We start from the raw sequence: 22542 nt of genomic DNA, 5'->3' as shown, positions 1-22542 counted from the left end.
TTAGAGACCTGATCCAATAATACTCCATTAACAATAACTTAAAGAAATGCTATTCATAGAAAGTCCCATGTTACTGGTAATCTCTGATAAACGTTGGTATGTTAAAGCCAATAGTTTTTCAAGAATCTGAAATGAATTAAATATGTTAATAAAATTAAAATTGACTATATTCATCAAAATGTTAAATTACCTGTAACTGCTCTGAATTTTCTTTATTTTGCAAATATGTTACTTTTCTGTAAAATTAAGCCAAAACGATCATCAAAAAAATCTTGATACCAGTATGTTGCTGCAGTTTAACAGACTGTTTCATAACCAGGAGCAACAATTAACATGATAAAATATGCTATATAAATTTGTGTAATGGAATTTTCATGATTCTGTTTTCATCTTACGCATATGTATACATATTCATGCTAAGCTTTGATGTATTTGATTTTTTTTAGGTAAAGTACAAGTAAAGAGTTCAGACATCCAAGTTGGGGACCTCATCATAGTGGAAAAGGTAATGTATTCCTTTTAAGTGTTTTGTAAAAAAAAAAGATTTTGAAGTGTTCACTTTTTCTCTCACCAATTAAAAAACAAAAACAAAAAATCTTTCTTAAAAATAGTTGTTTTTTTATGAAAAGGACCCAGTTAAAAACAAGAGATATAACATTATAAAGACATTTTTTAGAATGCTATTAACAAAGTCTGATTGATTTAGGTATTGTTGCAATCTGTATATCTGACTTCTCATTGCTGCACGATGTTGTGTAGCTCTGTCGGGCAGCAAAATACACTACATTACGCAATATGTAACCATTCGCCAGGGTGTATGAATTAGAGCTGTATCTTTTAACCTTGCAAATGGTGATTCATTCTGTAAAATTCTCTAGATTTATCCTTGATTTATCCTTGATTTATCCTTGATAAAATGTAGGAACTTTTAATAATTGAAAACAGAGAGCAGATGCAAGCTGTTTTCTTTTGTAAGATGATGAGAGTCCATAGGTCCATAACATGTGGAATGTATTTCCTGCCACTAGGAGGAGGTCAAGAACCCTCACAAGAGCTTTAATCCCTCCCACCTCATCTCTACACTCAGTTTGTTCTTCTTGAGAGAGGTGCTCTGGAAGCAATATTTTATTATTTTCTATCTAATGATTTATTGGGAGCTTAGACCTGACTAGAGACCCAGTACCCCTTTTCCATCTTTGCTCAGGCAGGACTTCAGGATAATTGCTCCAAGATTCTGAGTGAAGCAGGGGTCAAGGAATACCTCCGTTATGGCAAGTAAGTACCCTAATGGGTAAATCTCTCTACCATAATTGCCCTCAGGCGTCAGGGGGACCCCGTCCCTTAGCCTCCACCTGAGTGGTTACATGCATATCTGCATGTATCCTCTGCAATATATTTACTTGTATTGAATGGGCTCTCTACTGGATCAGCATTCTGTGAGGGAGAAAGGTCTCAGCAAGCTGGTAAGATACAGTGGAGGGGTTCTGCAGTCCAGGTAAGTGACTCAGACACTAAACACAGCCCTGGAACTATACCTAGTACTCTCCTTTTATAGGTACTAAATAGTTGGGGGTTCACAGCCTTTATACGTAGCGCTTTACCTATGTGTTTAACACCAGAATTTCCAGAATTCAGTAAAAAATTCCTCTTATTTCATTACCCTATTACCCCTTAGCAGTTCTCAGTATGTTTTTGGCCTGGGATTTCTCATTTTCCTCAGAAAATAGTAAAGCATCTTATGCAGTTAGCAGTTCAGCTGTTTGTAGATGCGGTTAGGGTGGGAGACAAGTGGGGGAATCAAAGAGGAATATTTTTTACACTTTTTCTCAAAGTGTGTTTTTTGTGTTTTTATTCACAGGCTTTATCTTGCATGTAGTTCCAGAGTTAAGATCCGCCCCTGTTTGATGACCTTTTGTTTCTTCCACATTGGATCAGTGACTGACTGATATTTGCTCAGGGATAGTTGGCAGGCATTTCAAGCTATCTGGGCCAAGTTTTATTAATTTCTTTGACCAGGAGGTGGGTGAGTACCCTCATAAGAGCTGCTGAGGAGGTGGGTGGGTAACGTTTTTCTGAAGGCAAACTATTTGGATTTTATTCTGATTTTCTGGTTATCTGAGGTGTACATATAGGCTGTTTGTTGTATTTTTGGTAAATACACTTATATCTTTATTTCCATTTACTATCAGTTTGGCTTATCATTTTGGAGTCATGTCTGTACCCCATCTAATATAACTAACTCATTGAAAGAGACCCCTCGGGAGCATACTGCAGTCCATTATCTCTGCTTATTATGCAAAACTGTTCAAGGGGACCCAATTAACCAGTTGTGTGCTAATTGTGTCTCACATCTCCAGTTCACAACCCATTATCCTGTCAGTATGGTACCTGGCAGACATTTAGTGCTCATGCCTATTTATGTGGCTCAAGGGAATTCCACAGATTTTTATCCAGAGTTTTAAACACATCCTCAAAAGACTATGACAAGCTTTTAGCTGCTATCCCCAAACCAAGTAAGCGTAATCGAAAATCAGGAGATTTTCCTCCCACCACCTGTAAAATGCAGGGTCCTATACCCCAGGCTCAGTTACCACCTAGATTAGAAAGCTCTGTCTCGGCTGAGTCTCTTTCTGAGGGTGAAATCTCCTCTGAGGAACCTGAACCATCAACTGAGTCAGAGACTGATTCCGTGTTTAGATTTAAAGGGGACCATATCCACTTAAGTTGAATCAGGTCTTTAAAGCTCCTACCCAAAGTGCATAAGGCATTGAGGCACCTGAGTTGGTTACAGAATATGTAGCCAAAGAATGGAAGAAACAAGGCATTTCTTTTGCACCTAACAGGTTTAAAATAATGTATACACTTTCTAAAAATTATCAGCCTGGGAAGTAGTCTCTACGGTTGATGGAGCTATTTCCTCTTTAGCTAGACTCACTACTGTTCCTATGGAGGATAGTTCTTTGTCTGAATCTTTGCTTAGGACATTATTAACCCAATCAGCTCTTCAGTTTAAACGTGTAGTAGTGATCACCTGTTTAGCTGCTGCGGCAACCTTCTGGTGTGATTCTCTTTCCCAGATGGTTCTGACCAATATTCTGAGGATATTCACAACTGCATTAAAGTTCTTAAGATGGCTAATGACTTCAAATGTGATGCAGTTTTTAACATCATTAAACTGATGGCAAGAATTTGTCCATTTCTGTTTTATTAAGGAGAGCTCTAGGGCTTAAATCTTGGTCAGCTGATATGGTCTCTAAGAATAGGCTATTATCGATCCCTTTTAAAGGGAAGATGCTTATGGATCAGAATTGGATTCGGTTATCAAAACTGTCACTCGGGGAAAGGGAGATTTTCTACCTCAGGACAAGAAGTCTAAGGGGAAGTAAAAACAAACAAATTGTTTTCATTCCTTTTCGCTCCCCTAGACATCAAATATCCCCTTCAAAACAGAAGTCTGAATCCTCCAAGCCTTCCTGAAAGCCAGGATCTTCTTGTTATAAGAACAAACAGACCAAATTCTAATCAGAAATCTGCATAAAGGGACTGCCCAGTGTCAAGAAGCTCTTCTCAATATCATATTGCCAGGGTTATCGCATAGGCTTTCGCACCAGACCTCCCTTGGACCAGTTTAATCTTTCTCACATTCGGTAAAGCATCCTGTAAAGGCGGCTGCCTTTGCTCAATGTGCTCAAGACTTAGAGGACATGGTAGTGATCCAGCCTGTTCCAAATTCTCAACAGGTACAAGGAAAGAGCTGCTATCTTAAGGACCCTTGTATCATCTGGATCTCAAATCTCTGAATTTGACGGTGTGGAGGTTGAACGCCTAGTATTCAAAAACATAGGTTTCTCAGACTCTGTTATCTCTACTCTACTGTAAGCTTGAAAGCCTGTCACACAGTTAATTTATTATAAGATTTGGAAAGCTTACTTTCATTGGTGTTCTTCTCGAAATCTTTTTAGAATCCCCAGAATTCTTCAGTTCCTTCAGGAAGGACTAGATAAGGGACTATCGACTAGTTTTCTAAAGGGTCACATATCTGTGTTAACGGTTTTGATTCACAAAAAGTTGTCTAAGTTGCCATATGTTCAAACTTTTGTTCAGGTCCGGGTGAGAATTCAACCTGTTGTTAGACCAATTTCTCATCCTTGGAACTTGAATTTAATCTGTGTTGCAAGGTTCTGCTTTTGAACCTATGCTTATTTTAGACCTTAAATGGTTGTCCTGGAAGGTTCTTTTTCTTCTAGCTATTTCTTCAGCTAGAAGGGTTTATAAAATATCAGCTCTATCTTGTGATCCTCAATTTCTGACTTTTCACCAAGATAAGGTGGTCCTGTGGACCAAATATGATTTTCTCTTCAGAAGGTGTTATCATCAGGAAATAGTTGTTTCTTCTTTATGTCCAAAGCCTTCAGGCTACTTAAGACTTTAGACAAACTTCAAGTTTATTTTTCCACTACTCTGGTCCTTGGAAGGGTCAGAAAGCTACGGCGGTAGCTCTGGCATCCTTGCTCAAGCAGATTATTTGTAAAGCTTACTTGGTTGCGGTAAAACCGCCACCAAAACGAATAACTGCTCATTCTACGAGATCAGTATCTACTTCCTGGGCTTATAAGGATGATGCCTCCTTGGAAAAGATTTGCAAGATGGCAACTTGGTCTTCCCTTCACACTTTTTCCAAATGTTATCTTTTTGACATTTATGCTTCTTGTGCAGCTTTTGGCAGGAAATTCCTTAAGGCCACAGTGTCTGGCAAATAGGAACTGCCTACTTTTTGTACCAACCACCCTTCACATGGACTTTCAGCTTGGGTATTGTATTCCACATGTTATGAAGCTATGGGCTCTCATCAGCTAAGAAGGAAATCAGAATTTATACTTAGAGATACATTTATTTTCCTTCGGACTGATGAGAGTCCATATCCCCCAACCTATTTTTGTATATGGTTGACTGTCTTCATTTGCACCTCATAACCCTGCTTTCTGTCTTTCTTCCTACCTCTTTTTCTGTCTCCTCTGCTCGACTATATGTAAACTGGAGAGGGAGAGGAAATGGAAGGGACTAAAGATGTCTGAGTGTTCTTGACCTCCTCCTGATAGGATGGGATATATCCCAGATGTTATTAAGCTATGGACTCTCATCAGCCCAAAGGAAATAAATGCATAGGTACGTATTAATTCTGTTTTCCCCCATTTGAAAGACATAGTGATGTTGCATACCCCTTTTGTCCCTTTAAAGTAAAGTCAAAATTAAATGTTCAGGATTCAGACAGTGCATACAATTTTAAACAGCATTCCAATTTACTTCAATTGTCTAATTTGCTTTGTTCTCTTGGTATCCTTTGTAAAAATGCATACCTAGGGAAACTAAGGAGAATCAATGCACTTCTGGGAGCTTGCTGCTGATTGGTGACTGCACATATATGCCTCTTGTTACTTGCTCACCAGATGTGTTCAACTAGCTCGAAGTTGTGCATTTCTGCTAATTTAACAAAGGATACAAAGAAAACAAATTACATTTTATAATAGAAGTACATTGGAAACTTGTTTAAAATCGTATGTTCTATCTGAATCATGAAATAAATATTTTGAGTTCCATGTCCCGTTAAGATGAAGGTGATTGCTTAAAACCGTACTAACCGAAAGGATAATGTTGGTGAGGTATAGGGTACAGCAATAGAGCCCCTTTTCCCCACCTGCATCACTTATAGAAGCAAATTATATTTCCTTGATAATAACTGAATGGTCATACACCCTCCAGGATTAATGTGATCACTATGGGGAATGGTGGTGACCTATTTTTCTGGACTACATATATGGGGTATTGAGAAGACCTTATGTGTCCCTCAACATGTGTTGATCATGCTTCTAGTAGTTATTGCCTGTGTGACTACCATGGCGCTTTTATCTAAGAGGGGAAGGGCTCTGAACCTTTACCTCCCCCACTGCAAGAAACAAATGAGAATCATATAATACAGAAAGATACATCAATATACCCATTTAAACTGCCTAAACTTAAAGTGGGTACACAAATTATTACTGAACTTGATACTTGATACTTCAAAACTTTCATTTTGACCCTTTCTTCTTGTTAAAGTTAAAAATCCTTTATTTGGTCTGCATTTAAAAATTACGCTAAACAGCATTTCCAAACGATCACAAGAACATCCACTGATCCTAAAGCACCCGGATGGTGCTGGCAGCGTCACTTGTCAGCTGACGCATTTTGGCTAATGGCCGTAGTCATAGCTGTATGACTTGCCTATCCGGACTCATTCTTAAAAAGCTTAAAAGTCCTAAGTGATGGGTTAAAATTGTAATGACCGGGAAGCTAAGGTGTTTCATTTTAAAATGTTGAACTAAAGGTGTTGTAAGCTTGCCTACCTTTTATATTTGTCATGTGTTCACGTATCCTCGTTCTTACTTCACGTGTAGTCAAGCCAGTATATTGTACCTGTCATTGGGTACATTTCAGCAAATAAATTACATTAGTAGATCTACAGTTCAAGACCTCCTTGTTTTCAATTGTCATACAGGTCGCTTCACTTTTAAATTCATTCCCCGGTGTTAGAAACTCGCATGCTTTGCATGTGCGGTTGTTGCACCGATATACCACTTTGAAAGTCAACCGGGAGTTCAGTAAGAGAAACTGCATTTCCTATAGTTTTGGCTTTTCTGCTTGAGAATCTACACCCCTTAGAGATGGTGTTTACTAGGTCATCATCTGCTGAAAGCAGGGGATGATGCCTTCTAATGATTCTGTTGGCTATGATTAGTCACAAACCTCTAATTAGAAGCTCTCTTAGAAGCTCATTCCTTTCCTTTCTACTCTCATCACCTGTTCTCTCATATTATTTACCATTCTGGTGTCATATTCCCTGAAGGTTAAATGCTTAGTCAAACACTCTGAGTGTGTTTTGTAATCCTCTAGATTGTAGCAGTTTCTCCTGACACTTATAAATTGCCCCTTCGTTACTGCACCAAAGTCCCTTTTAGGGTAACAACTTTTTGCATGCAGTAGCGAATTGCCAGATATAGGTTTCCTGAATACTTTCATTTTGATAGTTCCTGTGTCTAAACCTGTCAGTCTCAAATCCAGATAGTCGATTTTGTCGGATGAAATTTCATGAGTAAATCTAATTCCAAGGTCATTGTCATTCAATTGATCAACGAAAGCTTTCACAGTCTCCCTGTCTCCCTTCCAAATTAGTATCATATCCTCAATATATCTCCTGTAGAAGGCAATATTCCTCTGAAAGGGGTTTCTATCTCCAAAAATGTGGGCTAGCTTCCACCAACCCATAAATAGGTTGGCGTATGAGGGCGCAAATATGGCCCCCATTGCTGTCCCACATCTCTGGAGATTACCCTGAAATGAGAAATAATTGTGAGTTGGTAAAAACTGCGTCACTCTCACAATAAATTTACAGTGTTGACGACTCCACCCTGAAATCTGCTCAGAATAAATTCAAAGGCCTCTAAGCCCAGGTCATGTCTAATGGAAGAATACAAAACCTGTATATCGACAGTAAGCCATCAGTAGTCTCTCTCCCATCTTATATCTGTCAAAAGGCTCAATAATTCTTTAGTGTCTCTGAGATAAGAATATAAGCTCCCCACTAGGGGTCGTACTACCTCATCCAACCATTTTGACATGGGTTCAGTGAGTGAACCAATCCCACTTACAATAGGTGTCCTGGTCACATTTACAAGTGTTTTATGCACTTTCGGCAAGTGGTTAAATATTGGCACTACTGGGTGATCCACCCATAGGTATTTTAGCTGTTTCAGAGTTAAAAATCCCTAGCTCTTCCCCTTCATCTATAAGATGACTGATTTCTGTTTTGAAGGACCTTGTTGGATCACCTCTTAGTACCAAATATTGTATAGAATCCTCTAATTGCCTCATGGCCTCTCTTATGAACCAAGCCTGGTCCATTACCATAACATAGCCTCCCTTATCTGCTGCCCTGATGGTTATCTCTTGGTTAAGATGGAGGCTGTTGAGTGCCTGTCTTTCTTTTCAACTAAGATTATTTTCTGTCCTTCCCTTGCTTGGACAGTTCGGTCAGGTCCCCTTCTATTCTGCTTTGAAATGTCATGAGGATATTACCTCTGTCCTGTATCGAGTAAAATGTGGATGGTCTTTTAAAAAAAGGTTGTGTTTGTGTATAGTCCCTTTCATTAATATCTCTAGACGCCCCTTCGTGTAGTAGATTTTCTAAACTATTCAAATCACAGTGCTCATCAAACTGTAATGACCTGTGTCCAATGTCTATTCCTGCGTCTGTTTGTGTGTCTGTTTCTTCTGGTATCACTATTGCTTGCTTTATTAAATGCCTTAATATACTTCAAGGTTAATAACCTATCACCTATCCCCACCTCTTTTTTTTCTAAACTATAAATATTAATATAATAAATGATTTCCTTGTAAGTTTTTTTACTTGCCTAAGGACTATTGTCTGAGGGACATTTGTGGCCTCAAAGGTAGCAATGTGTTTCTCTGTTAGGGGTCTATTTCCATCTATTAGAATATCTATGCTAAGTGTTTCATTTGGCATTGCATGAGGTTTTCATATCTGTTTGAAATCCCTTCAAACAGCCAGTTATCTTTTATAGTCTTGTTATGGAACCCACTAATTAAATAATAAAAAAGGCTAATTCCAAATATAGTTCCCAACAGTAGATACAGCAAGCAAATTAAGGTATAGCAACTTGAGACTGGATAATAGTGGTTCATGGTATAATGATTCTGGAAAGCAGCAATCAGATTTTATAAGTTGAGTAAATAGCAAATAAAGTAGGTGGAACAAGAAGTTCTTCAAGTTTATAACAATCTGGTTATAAAAGCTTATAAAAGCTCAGTCCAGAAAGTCTGGAAACAAGGATCCTTGTTATATAATTTAACCTCATTAATTGAAAGACTATGTAGCTGGAACAAAATGTACTGCAAGGCTTTAGCAAATTGTTGCAGATTGCTAAGAGCACAGTTCAGCACAGAGAACAGAAAAACTGGACTAGATTGACAGAGTGCTGAAAAGGGTCCAAGCTGTAACTAAATCTGGGCCAGTGAGAGGGTGCTTTAATACCTGTCTAATTGCTGTCCATGGCTGAAAAGTCTGCCAAAACACTACTAATAAAATTAGTTTGGAGCCTTTTTTTCATGCTGATTATGCTCATTTGCCTATAACATGTCATCTTATTTCATGGGGCTCTAAACCCTTTTGTATTCTTCCTCAACTTAGTATACCTACTCTGGCCTTCACTCTGTCTGGGCACTGGTTCCTCTCTGGCCTTGCCCTCTGGATACCCTGATTTTCCCTTTGTTTGAAAATAGCCCAATATAATCTCTCAAATATCCGGCACGTAGGGAATATTGAATGGTGTGCTCGCACAAAGGGACCTGCGAAAACCATAATAATTAGAAATACAAATGTGGAAGCAACACCACCAAATCTCTCTACATGCAGGTTTATTCAGCTTGTGAAGTAGCCAGACCAATAATTTTCATACAACGTTTTGGACACAGTCCTTAGTCATGTATGGCTTAACTAACATGGAACAAATCTTAAATACTAAACAAGCCCCACCCACAATCACCTGATCAATACAGGTTAACCCCTTACACCATTTCAAAAACTTACATACACAGGTGTGCTATAATGAAGACACATATACAGGTGTGTTATAATGAAGACACAATAGCCTAATATATACAATGGAACACAGGAATGTATTTTTATACATAAGAGGTAAAAAGCAGAAAAATCCCAGATCAATCTGAAAAACAGAAAAGAAAAAAATGATTAAACAATTAAGATAAACTAAAGGCAAATAGACAGGTCAAAGTCCCTATTCATTGCATTTTGGAAACAATCTATGCATCCAACATAAAAGCAACATTAGCACTAAAAAAAATAGATGCACCAGTAACGAACCATTTTTTATCTGCAGGGCATAATCTTAATCAATTTAGATTCCAGGTCCTTGAACATATTCCAATTTCTAGGAGGGGTGGCAATAGGGTTAAGATCCTTAAAAGTAGAGAGGTGTTTTGGATCAATAAATTGGACACATTGTTTCCAAATGGAATGAATAGGGACTTTGACTTGTCTATTTGCCTTTAGTTTATCTTAATTATTTTTTTCTTTTCTGTTTTTCAGATTGATCTGGGATTTTTCTGCTTTTTACCTCTTATGTATAAAAATGCATTCCAGTGTTCCATTGTATATATTAGGCTATTGTGTCTTCATTATAACACACCTGTATATGTGTCTTCATTATATAAGTTTTTGAAATGGTGTAAGGGGTTAACCTGTATTGACCAGGTAATTGTGGGTGGGGCTTGTTTAGTATTTAAGGTTTGTTCCTTGTTAGTTTAAGCCATACATGACTAAGGACTGTGTCCGAAACGTTGTATGAAAATTATTGGTCTGTCTTCTTCACAAGCTGAATAAACCTGCTTGTAGAGAGATTTGGTGGTGCTGCTTCCTCATTTGTATTTCCAATATAATCTCTAGCTTTCTCTGACCTGCCCTTGTTTTCAAGTGTTAATAATATTTATATAGTTACTGTTACTGCCTGTTTTACAAATTCTCAATACATATTGTGTAACATAATAACAATTTTATTTTATAATGTCACCTCTCTACCTTGCTTGGGTTTCCGTCTGTCATAAATAGAATCATCATATTTGTCCTAGGCCAAAAACATGGATCTTGCAGAATTGGAAAAAGCTGTCCCTGACGAATTAGACTGGGATATTTTAACTCTGCCAACTCTGAGATGTTAAGAGGTAGCGAGTGGTCTTACAACCAAAGCTTCTTAACTATCAGTTTGCTGTATAACAAAGATTCCTTAAGCATCTTGATAATTGGGCCCCTAAAACTATAATTTCTTCTACACAATACGACGAGTCCACGGATTTCATCCTTACTTTTGGGATATTATCCTCCTGCTAACAGGAAGTGGCAAAGAGCACCACAGCAGAGCTGTGTATATATAGCTCCTCCCTTCCCTCCACCCCCAGTCATTCTCTTTGCCTGTGTTAGTAATAGGAAGAGGTAAAGTGAGGTGTTAGTTTTAGTTTCTTCAATCAAGAAGTTTTTTATTTTTAAATGGTACCGGTGAGTACTATTTTCCTCAGGGAGATATGGAAGAAGATTTCTGCCCTGAGGTTGATGATCTTAGCAGATGTAACTAAGATCCATGTTGGTTCCCACAGAGCTTCTGAAGGTAATACAAGAGACATCTTCAGTGTGGAGAACGTTTTCATGCTACAAGCAGCATTGAGGTATGTGCAGCCCTTTATTTCTGAGGAGACTTGGTATATTAGAACTGGCTGACATTTATTTCCCTGCAAGGGAAGGGGTAAGCAGTAGACCTGTAAAACAAAGGGTATTACTGAGAAACCTGTGCTTATTTTCTTTTATTGACATATTGGGCTAAGCATTTATCAAGCATTATAAAGGGACACTGGGAGACAGCTTAACATTTTTTTATTTCAAATAAGCAGTATGGCTGTATGTTATGTGTGCTTAGGGGTGAAACAGTTCCACATGGCTTTATTGTCTAAACCGCTTCTCCATGCGGTTGTGCAGTCCTATGCGATCATCGTCCATGATGGGCGGGGCTTATTTTCGCGCGCTCAGACGCGCACTTTACTCTGGCTGAGAAGGCAGCAGGCATTAGCTCTGGTTGAGCCTAGACTGGTTTTCTGTTAACCGGATCGTTGTAGAGTCATTTTGCAGTACCCTGGGGGCAGGTAGGCTCCAGAGCAGAGCTGTGGCGAGGTGCAGGGGTTATTTTTGTCAAATCGAACATATTTGTGACTATAAATACCTTTCAGAAGTTAATTTCTCCCCTTACTCTTGGGGTGCAATAATTTTTGGAGCCATTGATTAGGTGTAGTTAATTTCTAAGAGTAAATTAACGTTTTGAAGCAGTTTTGGAAAATGTGTGCGCTTTTTTATATCTTAAAGGCGCAGTACACGTTTCTCAAAAAATTGTTTAAATCATTAAATAAAGTGTTTAACAACTATTGTGGTTATTACTAGTCTGTTCAACATGTCTGACATTGAGGAATCTCATTGTTCTATGTGCTTAGAAGCCATTGTGGAACCCCCTCTTACATTGTGTACCTCTTGTACTGAAAGGGCCTTACATTGTAAAAAGCATATTTTAGGTAAAGAAAGTGTGCCTAAGGATGATTCTCAATCTGAAGAGAACCAGGAAAGGCCATCCAATTCTCCCCAAGTGCACAACCCTTAACGCCCACACAAGCGACGCCAAGTACCTCTTGTGCTTCTAATTCTTTTACTCTACAGGAGATGGCTGCAGTTATGTCAACTACCCTTACAGAGGTATTATCTAAATTACCAGTGTTACAGGGTAAACGCAGTAGGTCAGGTATTAATGTGAATACTGAATCCTCTGATGCTTTATTGGCTATTTCCGATGTACCCTCACAGTGTTCTGAGTTGGGGGTCAGGGAATTGCTGTCTGAGGGAGAACTTTCAGACCTAGGAAATGTGTTAACTCAGACAGATTTGGACGTGATGTCCTTTAAATTTAAGCTTGAACACCTCCCCCAGTAACTTCGGGAGGTTTTAGCGACTCTAGATGATTGTGACCCTATTGTGATACCACCAGAGAAATTGTGTAAGATGGACAAATATTTAGAGGTACCTACTTACACTAATGTTTTTCCGGTTCCTAAAAGAATTTCGGAAATTGTAAAAAAGGAATGGGATAGACCAGGCATACCGTTCTCTCCCCCTCCTAATTTTAAGAAAATGTTTCCCATATCAGACACCATTCGGGACTCTTGGCAATCGGTCCCTAAGGTGGAGGGAGCTATATCTACCCTGGCTAAGCGTAAAACTATACCTATTGAAGACAGTTGTGCTTTTAAAGACCCTATGGATAGTAAGTTAGAAATTATTTATTCATCAGGGTTTTCTTTTACAACCTACGGCTTACATTGTTTTGGTTTGATGCTCTAGAAGAGTCTCTAAAGTTTGAGACTCCATTAGATGACATTTTGGATAGAATTAGCTAGCTAATTCTTTTATTACTGATGCCGCTTTTCAAATTGCTAAATTAGCGGCAAAACATGCAGGAGTTGCCATTTTAGCGTGTAGAGCGTTATGGCTCAAATCTTGGTCTGCTGATGTGTCATCAAAATCTAAGCTTTCAGCTATTCCTTTTAAGGGTAAGACCCTATTCGGGCCTGAATTGAAGGAAATTATTTCTGACATTACTGGAGGTAAAGGCCATGCCCTTCCTCAGGATAAGTCAGTTAAGATGAGGGGTAAACAAAATAATTTTCGTTCCTTTTGAAACTTTAAAGGAGGACCCTCTGTTTCTTCTTCCTCTACATAGCAGGAAGGGAATTTTGTTCAATCCAAGTCAGTTTGGAGAAAGGTAAACAATCCAAGAAGGCCTCTGCTGCTACAAAGACAGCATGAAGGGGCGGCCCCCAATCCGGGACCGGATCTAGTAGGGGGCAGACTTTCTTTCTTTGCTCAGGCTTGGGCAAGAGACGTTCAGGATCCTTGGGCACTGGAAATCGTGACCCACGGTATCAACTGGAATTCAAGGATTTTCTCCCAAGAGGGAGATTTCATCTTTCATGATTATCTGTAGACCAGATAAAAAGAGAGGGGTTCTTACGCTGTGTAAAAGACCTCTCTACCATGGGAGTAATTTGTCCCGTTCCAAAATTGGAACAGGGGCAGGGGTTTTTCTCAAATCTTTTCGTGGTTCCCAAAAAAGAGGGAACTTTCAGACCCATTTTAGATCTCAAGTGTCTAAACAAGTTTCTCAGAGTTCCATCATTCAAGATGGAGACTATACGAACAATCTTACCAATGATCCAGGAGGGTCAATATATGACTACCGTGGACTTGAAGGATGCATACCTTCATATCCCTATTCACAAGGATCATCATCAGTTCCTAAGGTTTGCCTTCCTGAACAAACATTATCAGTTCGTGGCTCTTCCCTTCGGGTTGGCCACAGCACCCAGAATCTTCACAAAGGTTCTAGGGTCTCTTCTAGCGGTTCTCAGACCGCGGGGCATAGCAGTGGCGCCTTATCTGGATGATATTCTGATTCAGGCGTCAACTTATCATTTGACAAAATCTCACACGGACATAGTATTGTCTTTCCTGAGAACTCACGGTTGGAAGGTGAACATAGAAAAAAGTTCACTAGTTCCAAGGACAATGGTTCCCTTTTTGGGGACTCTGATAGACTCGGTAGACATGAAAATATTTCTAACGGAGGTCAGAAAAACAACACTTCAGTCCATTCCTCGGCCATCAGTGGCTCAGTGTATGGAGGTCATTGGATTAATGGTAGCGGCAATGGACATCGTTCCGTTTGCCCGCTTTCATCTCAGACCACTGCAGCTGTGCATGCTCGGACAGTGGAATGGGGACTATGCGAATTTATCTCCTCAGATAAATCTGGATCAAGAGACCAGAGAGACTCTTCTTTGGTGGTTGTCGCTGGATCATCTGTCCCAGGGGAAGTGTTTCCGCAGACCCTCGTGGGTGATAGTGACAACGGATGCCAGTCTTCTGGGCTGGGGGGCAGTCTTTAATTCCCTGAAGGCTCAGGGTGTTTGGACTCAGGTGGAGTCTCTACTTCCAATCAATATTCTGGAACTGAGAGCAATATTCAATGTGCTTCAGGCATGGCCTCTGTTGGCTTCGGCCAAATTCATCAGATTCCAGTCGGACAACATCACGACTGTGGCATATATCAATCAGGGGGGAACAAGGAGTTCCTTAGCGATGATAGAAGTATCCAAGATAATCCGATGGGCAGAGGCCCACTCTTATTATCTGTCGGCAATCTACATCCCAGGAGTAGAAAACTGGGAAGCGGATTTTCTAAGTCGTCAGACTTTTCATCCGGGTGAGTGGGAACTCCATCCGGAGGTGTTTGCTTCATTGATTCGCCAATGGGGCAGACCGGAACTGGATCTGATGGCATCTCGTCAGAATGCCAAGCTTCCACGTTACGGATCCAGGTCGAGGGATCCCCAGGCCGAACTGATAGATGCCTTGGCAGTGCCTTGGTCGTTCAGCCTAGCTTATGTGTTTCCACCGTTTCCTCTCCTTCCACGCTTGATTGCTTGAATCAAACAGGAGAGAGCTTCAGTAATCCTGATAGCGCCTGCGTGGCCACGCAGGACTTGGTATGCGGATTTAGTGGACATGCCCTCTCTGTCACCGTGGAAACTTCCTTTGAGACAGGACCTTCTCATTCAAGGTCCTTTCCAACATCCAAATCTAATTTCTCTGCAACTGACTGCTTGGAGATTGAACGCTTGATTTTATCTAAGCAAGGATTCTCTAATTCGGTCATCGATACTTTGATACAGGCTTGAAAGCCTGTCACTAGAAAAATCTATCATAAGATATGGCGTAAATATCTTTATTGGTGTGAATCCAAGGGTTACTCATGGAGTAAAGTTAGGATTCCCAGGACTCTGTCTTTTCTCCAAGAAGGATTGGAGAAAGGGTTATTAGCAAGTTCTTTAAAGGGACAAATTTCTGCTTTGTCAATTTTGCTTCACAAACGTTTGGCAGATGTGCCAGATGTTCAGTCTTTTTGTCAGGCTCTAACTAGAAGTAAGCCTGTATTTAGACCAATTACTCCTCCCTGGAGTTTGAATTTAGTTCTTCAAGTTCTTCAAGGGGTTCCGTTTGAACCCATGCATTCCATAGATATTAAATTGTTATCTTGGAAAGTTCTGTTTTTAGTTGCTATTTCTTCTGCTCGAAGAGTTTCTGAGCTTTCAGCGCTACAATGTGATTCGCCTTATCTTATATTTCATTCTGATAAGGTGGTTTTATGTACCAAACCTGGATTTCTTCCTAAGGTTGTTTCAAATAAGAATATTAATCAGGAAATTGTTGTTCCTTCCTTGTGTCCTGATTCTTCTTCTAAGAAGGAGCGTCTGTTACATAACCTGGACGTGGTTCGTGCCCTGAAGTTTTACTTACAGGCGACTAAGGATTTCCGTCAATCATCTTCATTATTCATTGTTTATTCTGGAAAGCGTAGGGGTCAGAAAGCTACGGCTACCTCTTTCTTTTTGGCTGAGGAGTATCATCCGCCTGGCATATGAGACTGCTGGACAGCAGCCTCCTGAAAGAATTACGGCTCATTCTACTAGGGCTGTGGCTTCCGCATGGGCCTTTAAAAACGATGCTTTTTCCAAATTTGATACTTTTGCTTCTTCTGAGGCTGTTTTTGGGAGAAAAGTTCTTCAAGCAGTGGTGCCTTCCGTTTAATTCTCTGTCTTGTCCCTCCCTTTCATCCGTGTCCTGTAGCTTTGGTATTGTATCCCACAAGTAAGGATGAAATCCGTGGACTCGTCGTATCTTGTAGAAGAAAAGGAAATTTATGCTTACCTGATAAATTGATTTCTTCCACGATACTACAAGTCCACGGCCCTCCCTGTCATTTTAAGACAGATTATATTTTATTTTTACAACTTCAGTCACCTCTGCACCTTTTAGCTTTTCCTTTCTATTCCTAAACCTTCGGGCGAATGACTCGGGGTGGAGGGAAGGGAGGAGCTATATTTACAGCTCTACTGTGGTGCTCTTTGCCATCTCTGTTAGCAGGAGGATAATATCCCACAAGTAAGGATGAAATCCGTGGACTCATCGTATCGTAGAAGAAATCAATTTATCAGGTAAGCATAAATTTCCTTTTTGTCGAAGCAATTGATAATAGTCCTATTGAAACAGGCACTACCTATTCTAAAATTATTGCATTAATAACAGAACTTTTCCATAACAAAATTTTAGAATATGGTATAATACAAGCTTCATTTGCGTACTATTATTTTAGGGTACCAATGGCTTCAAAGCCATAATGCAGTCATAAACTCGATAGGATGTGCTTTGATGACTCCTGAATAAGTATTGACTGTTGCAAAGTAGTACAACACTCCTTCTTAGGTTAGCTAACAGACCTAAATGTAGTAAATCAGCAATATGTGTTCAAAGATTGTGCCTTGCCTGTGCCAGATCATGGTCTTCTTCTCAATGGTTTGCTGTAAATAGTCAGACCTATTCCTCAGTTATTACTTTGATGAGTGTAGAAGCTTGTTTACATGGGTCTCATGATTATCCACCACAAAGGATGTATACATTTTCAAGAATTTTCATGCAACATCATTCTAGACCACTCTGGATTTGCAAAAACGGAAAGTTTTTTTGGCCAAAAATTATTCAAAATAGACCATTTATGATATAGTTTTAAATACTGTATATAATAATTGATGCTGATTTCTGTAATACTTCTCAAAATCCTAAAGGCATTTTTAATGTAAGCTTGACATACGATTGTTGCTCGTATCTTACTCCCTGATTTGGAGGAACATGATACCTTTAACCCATTAGGGGACATGAAACAAAAATGTGTTCTTCTGTAATTCAAACCAATACAATATGAAAAAAAAAAATCCAATTTACTTCTCATATCATATTTCATTTGTTTGTATGGTATTCTTTGTTAAAAAAGCATACCTAGGTAGGTAGTGTGCACTTCTCTAGGGCACTGTATGGCAACAACACTGCTGCCATCTAGTGCTCTTGCAAATGTATAACACTATTAAAAGTAATGTGACAGTCACTGTTTTCAAGATGCAAACTCATTATCACCCATCTAGATCTTTTTAGAAATTCTGAAATTGCCTTTAGAGTTTAACGTCACTATGTTGAATTCCCTTATCAGATGTTTAAAGGGACACTAAAGTCAACATTAAACTTTTGTGATTCAAATAGACCATGTATTTTTAAACAACTGTCCAATTTACTTCCATTATCCAAATCTACACAATCTTTTTATGCACACTTTTTGAGGATCCAGCTATTGCTGAGCATGAGTAAGATTCACAGAATATACGTGTATACATTTTGTCATTGGCTGATGGCTGTCACATGATGCCGTGGGTTGAAAAATAGAACTAACTTTTAAAATTTTCAGAAAGATATCTACTACTCATTTGAAATTCAAGCTAAGTGCTTTAGCATTTTCTTTCTATTATAAATTTATAGATTATGAAATTATATTGTTTTTAATGGTTCTTTAAGAGATCCTGGAAATTGGGGATCATACTCCTGTCCTTTCCACTTCTAAGCCAACAAACCTCTTGTTTTTTATTACTCCTTGATTAATTGATGTCAATTGGATGGATACCTTACAATACAAAATCAACAGATGCCCTATGACTGAAGCATCAATTTCATTTGTGGCAATCCTGTCACGTTGAATGTGTAGAATTCTATAAGGATCCTTTAGACAGAAGAATGATCAACAAGCTAATATGTTATGCCTTTGTATATAAATTTATGTTGATAGTTGTTAATATTATCATTTTCAGTCTTAAACTAAATCTAATGGCTTGTTTGGAGTTCTGTGCAATTTGTATTCAGTTGGGGATACACTTTTGAATTCTTGCAAAGTTTCTGCTTTTTAAAGGGACATTTAAGTAAAAAAATAGTCTTTCATGATTAAGATAGATCATGTAATTTTAAACAGCGTTCATATTTACCAAAATGTACTTCTTTTATCAAATTTGCTTTGTTTTTTTGGAAATGAGAAAAGGCATATATATGTGCAGCCACCAATCACCAGCTAGCATTCAGCAATGTAATGCAGCTCATGAGCCTACCCAAGTACGCTCTTCTACACAACGATGCAAAGAAAATGTGAAAATACAAGTAAACTGGAAAGTTGTTATAATTGCATGCTATTTCTTAATTATGAAAATGTAATTTTTAATTTATTGTACATAATACATACATGCACTCTAAATTCCTATTTTAAAAAAAATGTGATAAAGATAATATACTTAAAAAAGAAGAACTGGACTTTCAAACGAATAATATTAAAAAAGGAAAAAATAAAGTACAATACAGAAATGATACAATCAGGGCGACAACAAAAATATGTAGAATATCTCTAGAAAAGAAGTCCAATAAATTTGTATAAGCAGTATCAAGTTCAGAATTGTCTTCTTAGAAAAAATACTATGCCATAGCAATCAGTGGTTGTCGGTTTGAAGGTAACTGGACATATAATCTTAAACAAATGAAAGGAGACAGAAGGATTGTATAGTACTTGTGAAAAAAGATAAAGGAAATAATAAAGTAAATGGCTAGGTATAGGAACCTCACAAGAATATCTTGAGGTATCTAGCTTTTATGATCCTCCCAATACAGTTGTAATTCTCAAAACTGTTACCGTATTAAATTAAAACAAGAAACATCAAGATGGCTAGAAAAGCTGCAGCATCCCCAGACTCAGGAAAAAGGAAATATATCAACGGCAGTAATCTCAGTAGGGCTCACCTGGTCGCTCCCGTCTTGTAGTCTAATAAATCAAGGTGAAGCTACGAATTTAAATTTAGCTACTTTCTCCAGTAAAACTCCATATCTAAACAGAAGTCTTGTTTTTCTTTCAGATTATAATGGACCTTTTCTAAGCTAAGAGTATAAGAAACCAGGTTTACATACTCAGTAAAAGAAGGCGCATCCGCTTTCTTCCAGTACCTCTGTTTTAGGCACTGAGCACAATTTGTCAGTAATTTGAAGAGTGTTAATTTCGATTTGCAAGGAATATGGATATTTCTGTGTATAAGGATTGTGATGATATAATTTTGGAAAGAGAATGTGAGTATCATCTGCATAGCATAGAACACCAAGGAGCAAAAAGATTTAATGAATTTGCATTCCCACCAGATGTGTGAAAGGGAACCCTTTTCGCCATAACCTTACCAGCGTCTATCTCAACACATCAGGTAAATGTGATGCAAGTGCTGAGGAGTAAGATACCACCTTGTGATTGAGGATTTATGCATAGCAAGGGATATTTCACTCCAGGTCTGGAATAGACTTCTTCAAATCTGCTTCCTACTTGAATATGAAAAGTGGGGAAACCAATGGCACTACTTGTGTTATGTAAATAACTCTTTTCAATCCTTTTATTACAGCTGAAAGTAGCTAGTCTGTAGTGGGGATATGGGTGCTATGTAGTTTGTACAGTTTATAACAAAATAAAGAGAGGTGAAGAAACCTACTCTTTAAGAACCTATAGATCATAGAGATCAGGTGTGGGTTCTCTGAGAAAGAGTTGTTTATGCTTGTGTGTGGAGATGAAGTGGCCTATTTCTAGGTACACAAACCATGGTATCTTGAAATCAGGGTGCTCATTCAATAGTTCCTCTCGGGTCTTTATTCTCCCACATGTAGTGAATTGCCCTATATGGTTATTAGCAAATTTAGTTTTGGCAGATGTTAGTGTGGCCTATATTGGAATCCCTGGGTTACCATATACCGGGGACAGAGGAGAGTTTGAGTAGAGATATGGGGTCCATTCTAACAGTTTTATCCCAGTCATTAAATAATTTGTCAGTCAGGGGGAAATGAGCTACAGATGGAGGTCTGTATTTTTTGTTGATGCACAGAAGGGAGGCGAGATTGTTTGTTTGGAGGACATCAGCTTCTAGCTGTATCCAATCTTTTTGTGCATTACCGTGACACCACTCGGCCACTCTTTGGAGTAATATGGCTTTGCTGTAAAGGAGGAGATTTGGGAGTCCCAACCCTCCGTTCACCCTAGGGAGAGGTACATGGTTCTCCTATTAACCCTTGGTTTAATGCCTTTCCAGATATATTCTTCAATTAACTTTTGTGTAGGGAGGGGAGAAATGAATGTGGGAGAGGGATTGGTATGGTCTGCAAAATGTACAATACCCTTGGGAGAACATTCATTTTGATTACATTAATTCTTCCCGGCCAAGAAATGATTTTGTGCTTCCACGCCGAGAGATCATTGGTAATATCTTTTTTAAGGGACACGTAATTGGCTTCAAATATGTCTGAAACCGTGACAGAAAGATTGATACGCAGGTATTTCAGGAATTTAGGGTTCAATACAAAGGGGCTATGAGTTTTAAGCCAGGTCTGCGTAGTGGGGGTTAAGGTGATGCTCAGCAGCTCTGACTTAGTATGGTTAAGGAGAAAATGAGATACCTCCCCGTATCTGGTGAACTCATCCAGCAGGGCTGGGATGGATGTCTCCACTTCAGTGAGCAGAAAAAAGAGATCATCAGCATACATTGCTATTTTATATTCAAGAGGTTGGCCCTGATGCTACTTGCCAGCGCCTCGATAGATATGGCAAACAGCAAGGGCGACAGTGGGCACCCCTCCCTGGTGCAATTCAAAATCCTAAATGCGGATGAGAGGATGTTATTAACCTTGACTTTTGCATTGGGTGCTGAGTACAGGACAAAAACCATCCCCAAGAATCTCTTAACAAAACCCATCTTTTCCATAGTGTTCCTAAGGAACTGCCAGTTTACCCTATGAAACGCCTTTTCCGTGGACAGAAGGGCGAATGGTATGGCATTTGTTTTAGAGTAGTCAATTAATTGCAGGACCTTCAAGGTGTTATCTCTCGCCTCCTTCCCCGGGACAAATCCGACCTGGTCGGAGGAGATCAATGTGGGGAGAACCGTATTAACTCTGTTGGCTATTTTTTTCGCTTGAATTTTAACGTCGGTGTTGAGCAATGAAATTGGTCTGTAGTTTTGTGGTCTGTCGGTTTACCCGGTTTTGGCAATACAGTGATATAAGCAGTCAGCATAGTAGCAGGTAATGTTTCCAGGTCTGGTATACTGTTAAATACATTTTGTAACTGGGGCAATAAGATAGGTAGGAAGGTTTTATAATATTTAGCAACAAATCCGTCAGGACCTGGGCTCTTCCCATTAGGGAGATCTTTAAGCGCAATTTGTATTTCCTCCTGCGTGAGAGGTGACTCAAAGTCTATGGTATCTTGCACCATGGTCGGTAATTGTATTTTGAAAAGATATTCCTGTACTTTACTCTGTTCTGGGGCTTTCCCTGGAGATGGGGTTAATAGTGAGGATTTAAGGTTATATAACTGGCTATAGTATAAGCAGAAAGTCTCTGCTATTTTAGGGCTGTCTCTGTGAGTGTTACTGTCTTTATCTTTTACCATGTAAACATGGCTTTTCAATTGTGAGCGGTGGAGTGCTCTTGCCAACAGTTTCCCCGCCTTCTCGCCCCCCTCATAGTATATTTATCTCAACAACAGAGTTTTCCTCTGATTCTCTTTTTGCAATAGTTGTTTAAAATCCAACCTAGAGTTGTTTCTAAAGTGTTGTCCGAAGCATTCTTTTTGTGTTGCTCCTCTAGGGTCGCAATGTTATGAAGGATGCGGTTATATTTTTCCCTGGCCTGTTTCAGTACTCTGGCTCTGTGTTTAATTAGGTGTCCCATAATGACACTCTTATGTGCCTCCCATATAGTTGGTAGAGTTAAGTCTTCTGTCAGATTGAGATAAAAAAATTCTGTTATTGTGGAGGTTATGTCCTCTACTGTAAGTGGGTTGCTCAGTAGCGTATCATCTAGTCGCCACATAAAGGGGGCGACCGGGGTGTCTGGCCACAATATTTCGCACGTGACCGGTGCATGGTGTGAAA

At 39.1% G+C, this 22542-nt stretch overlaps 1 protein-coding gene across 2 annotated transcripts in view; it reads left to right on the top strand.

Moving 5' to 3' along the window:
- Positions 1-22542, top strand: part of ATP9B (ATPase phospholipid transporting 9B (putative)) — a 1400042-nt gene that overhangs the window by 250756 nt on the left and 1126744 nt on the right. For both annotated transcript variants that reach the window (XM_053714846.1, XM_053714845.1), the window contains exon 6: positions 447-505. In XM_053714846.1, the coding sequence (XP_053570821.1) occupies positions 447-505 (59 nt within the window). The remainder of the gene's footprint in view (positions 1-446; positions 506-22542) is intronic.

The sequence above is a fragment of the Bombina bombina genome, chromosome 5 (assembly GCF_027579735.1).
Source record: "Bombina bombina isolate aBomBom1 chromosome 5, aBomBom1.pri, whole genome shotgun sequence".
Lineage (NCBI taxonomy): Eukaryota > Metazoa > Chordata > Amphibia > Anura > Bombinatoridae > Bombina > Bombina bombina.
The sequence above is the reverse complement of the archived record's forward strand: the minus strand, read 5'-3'. Positions and strand labels throughout refer to the sequence as shown.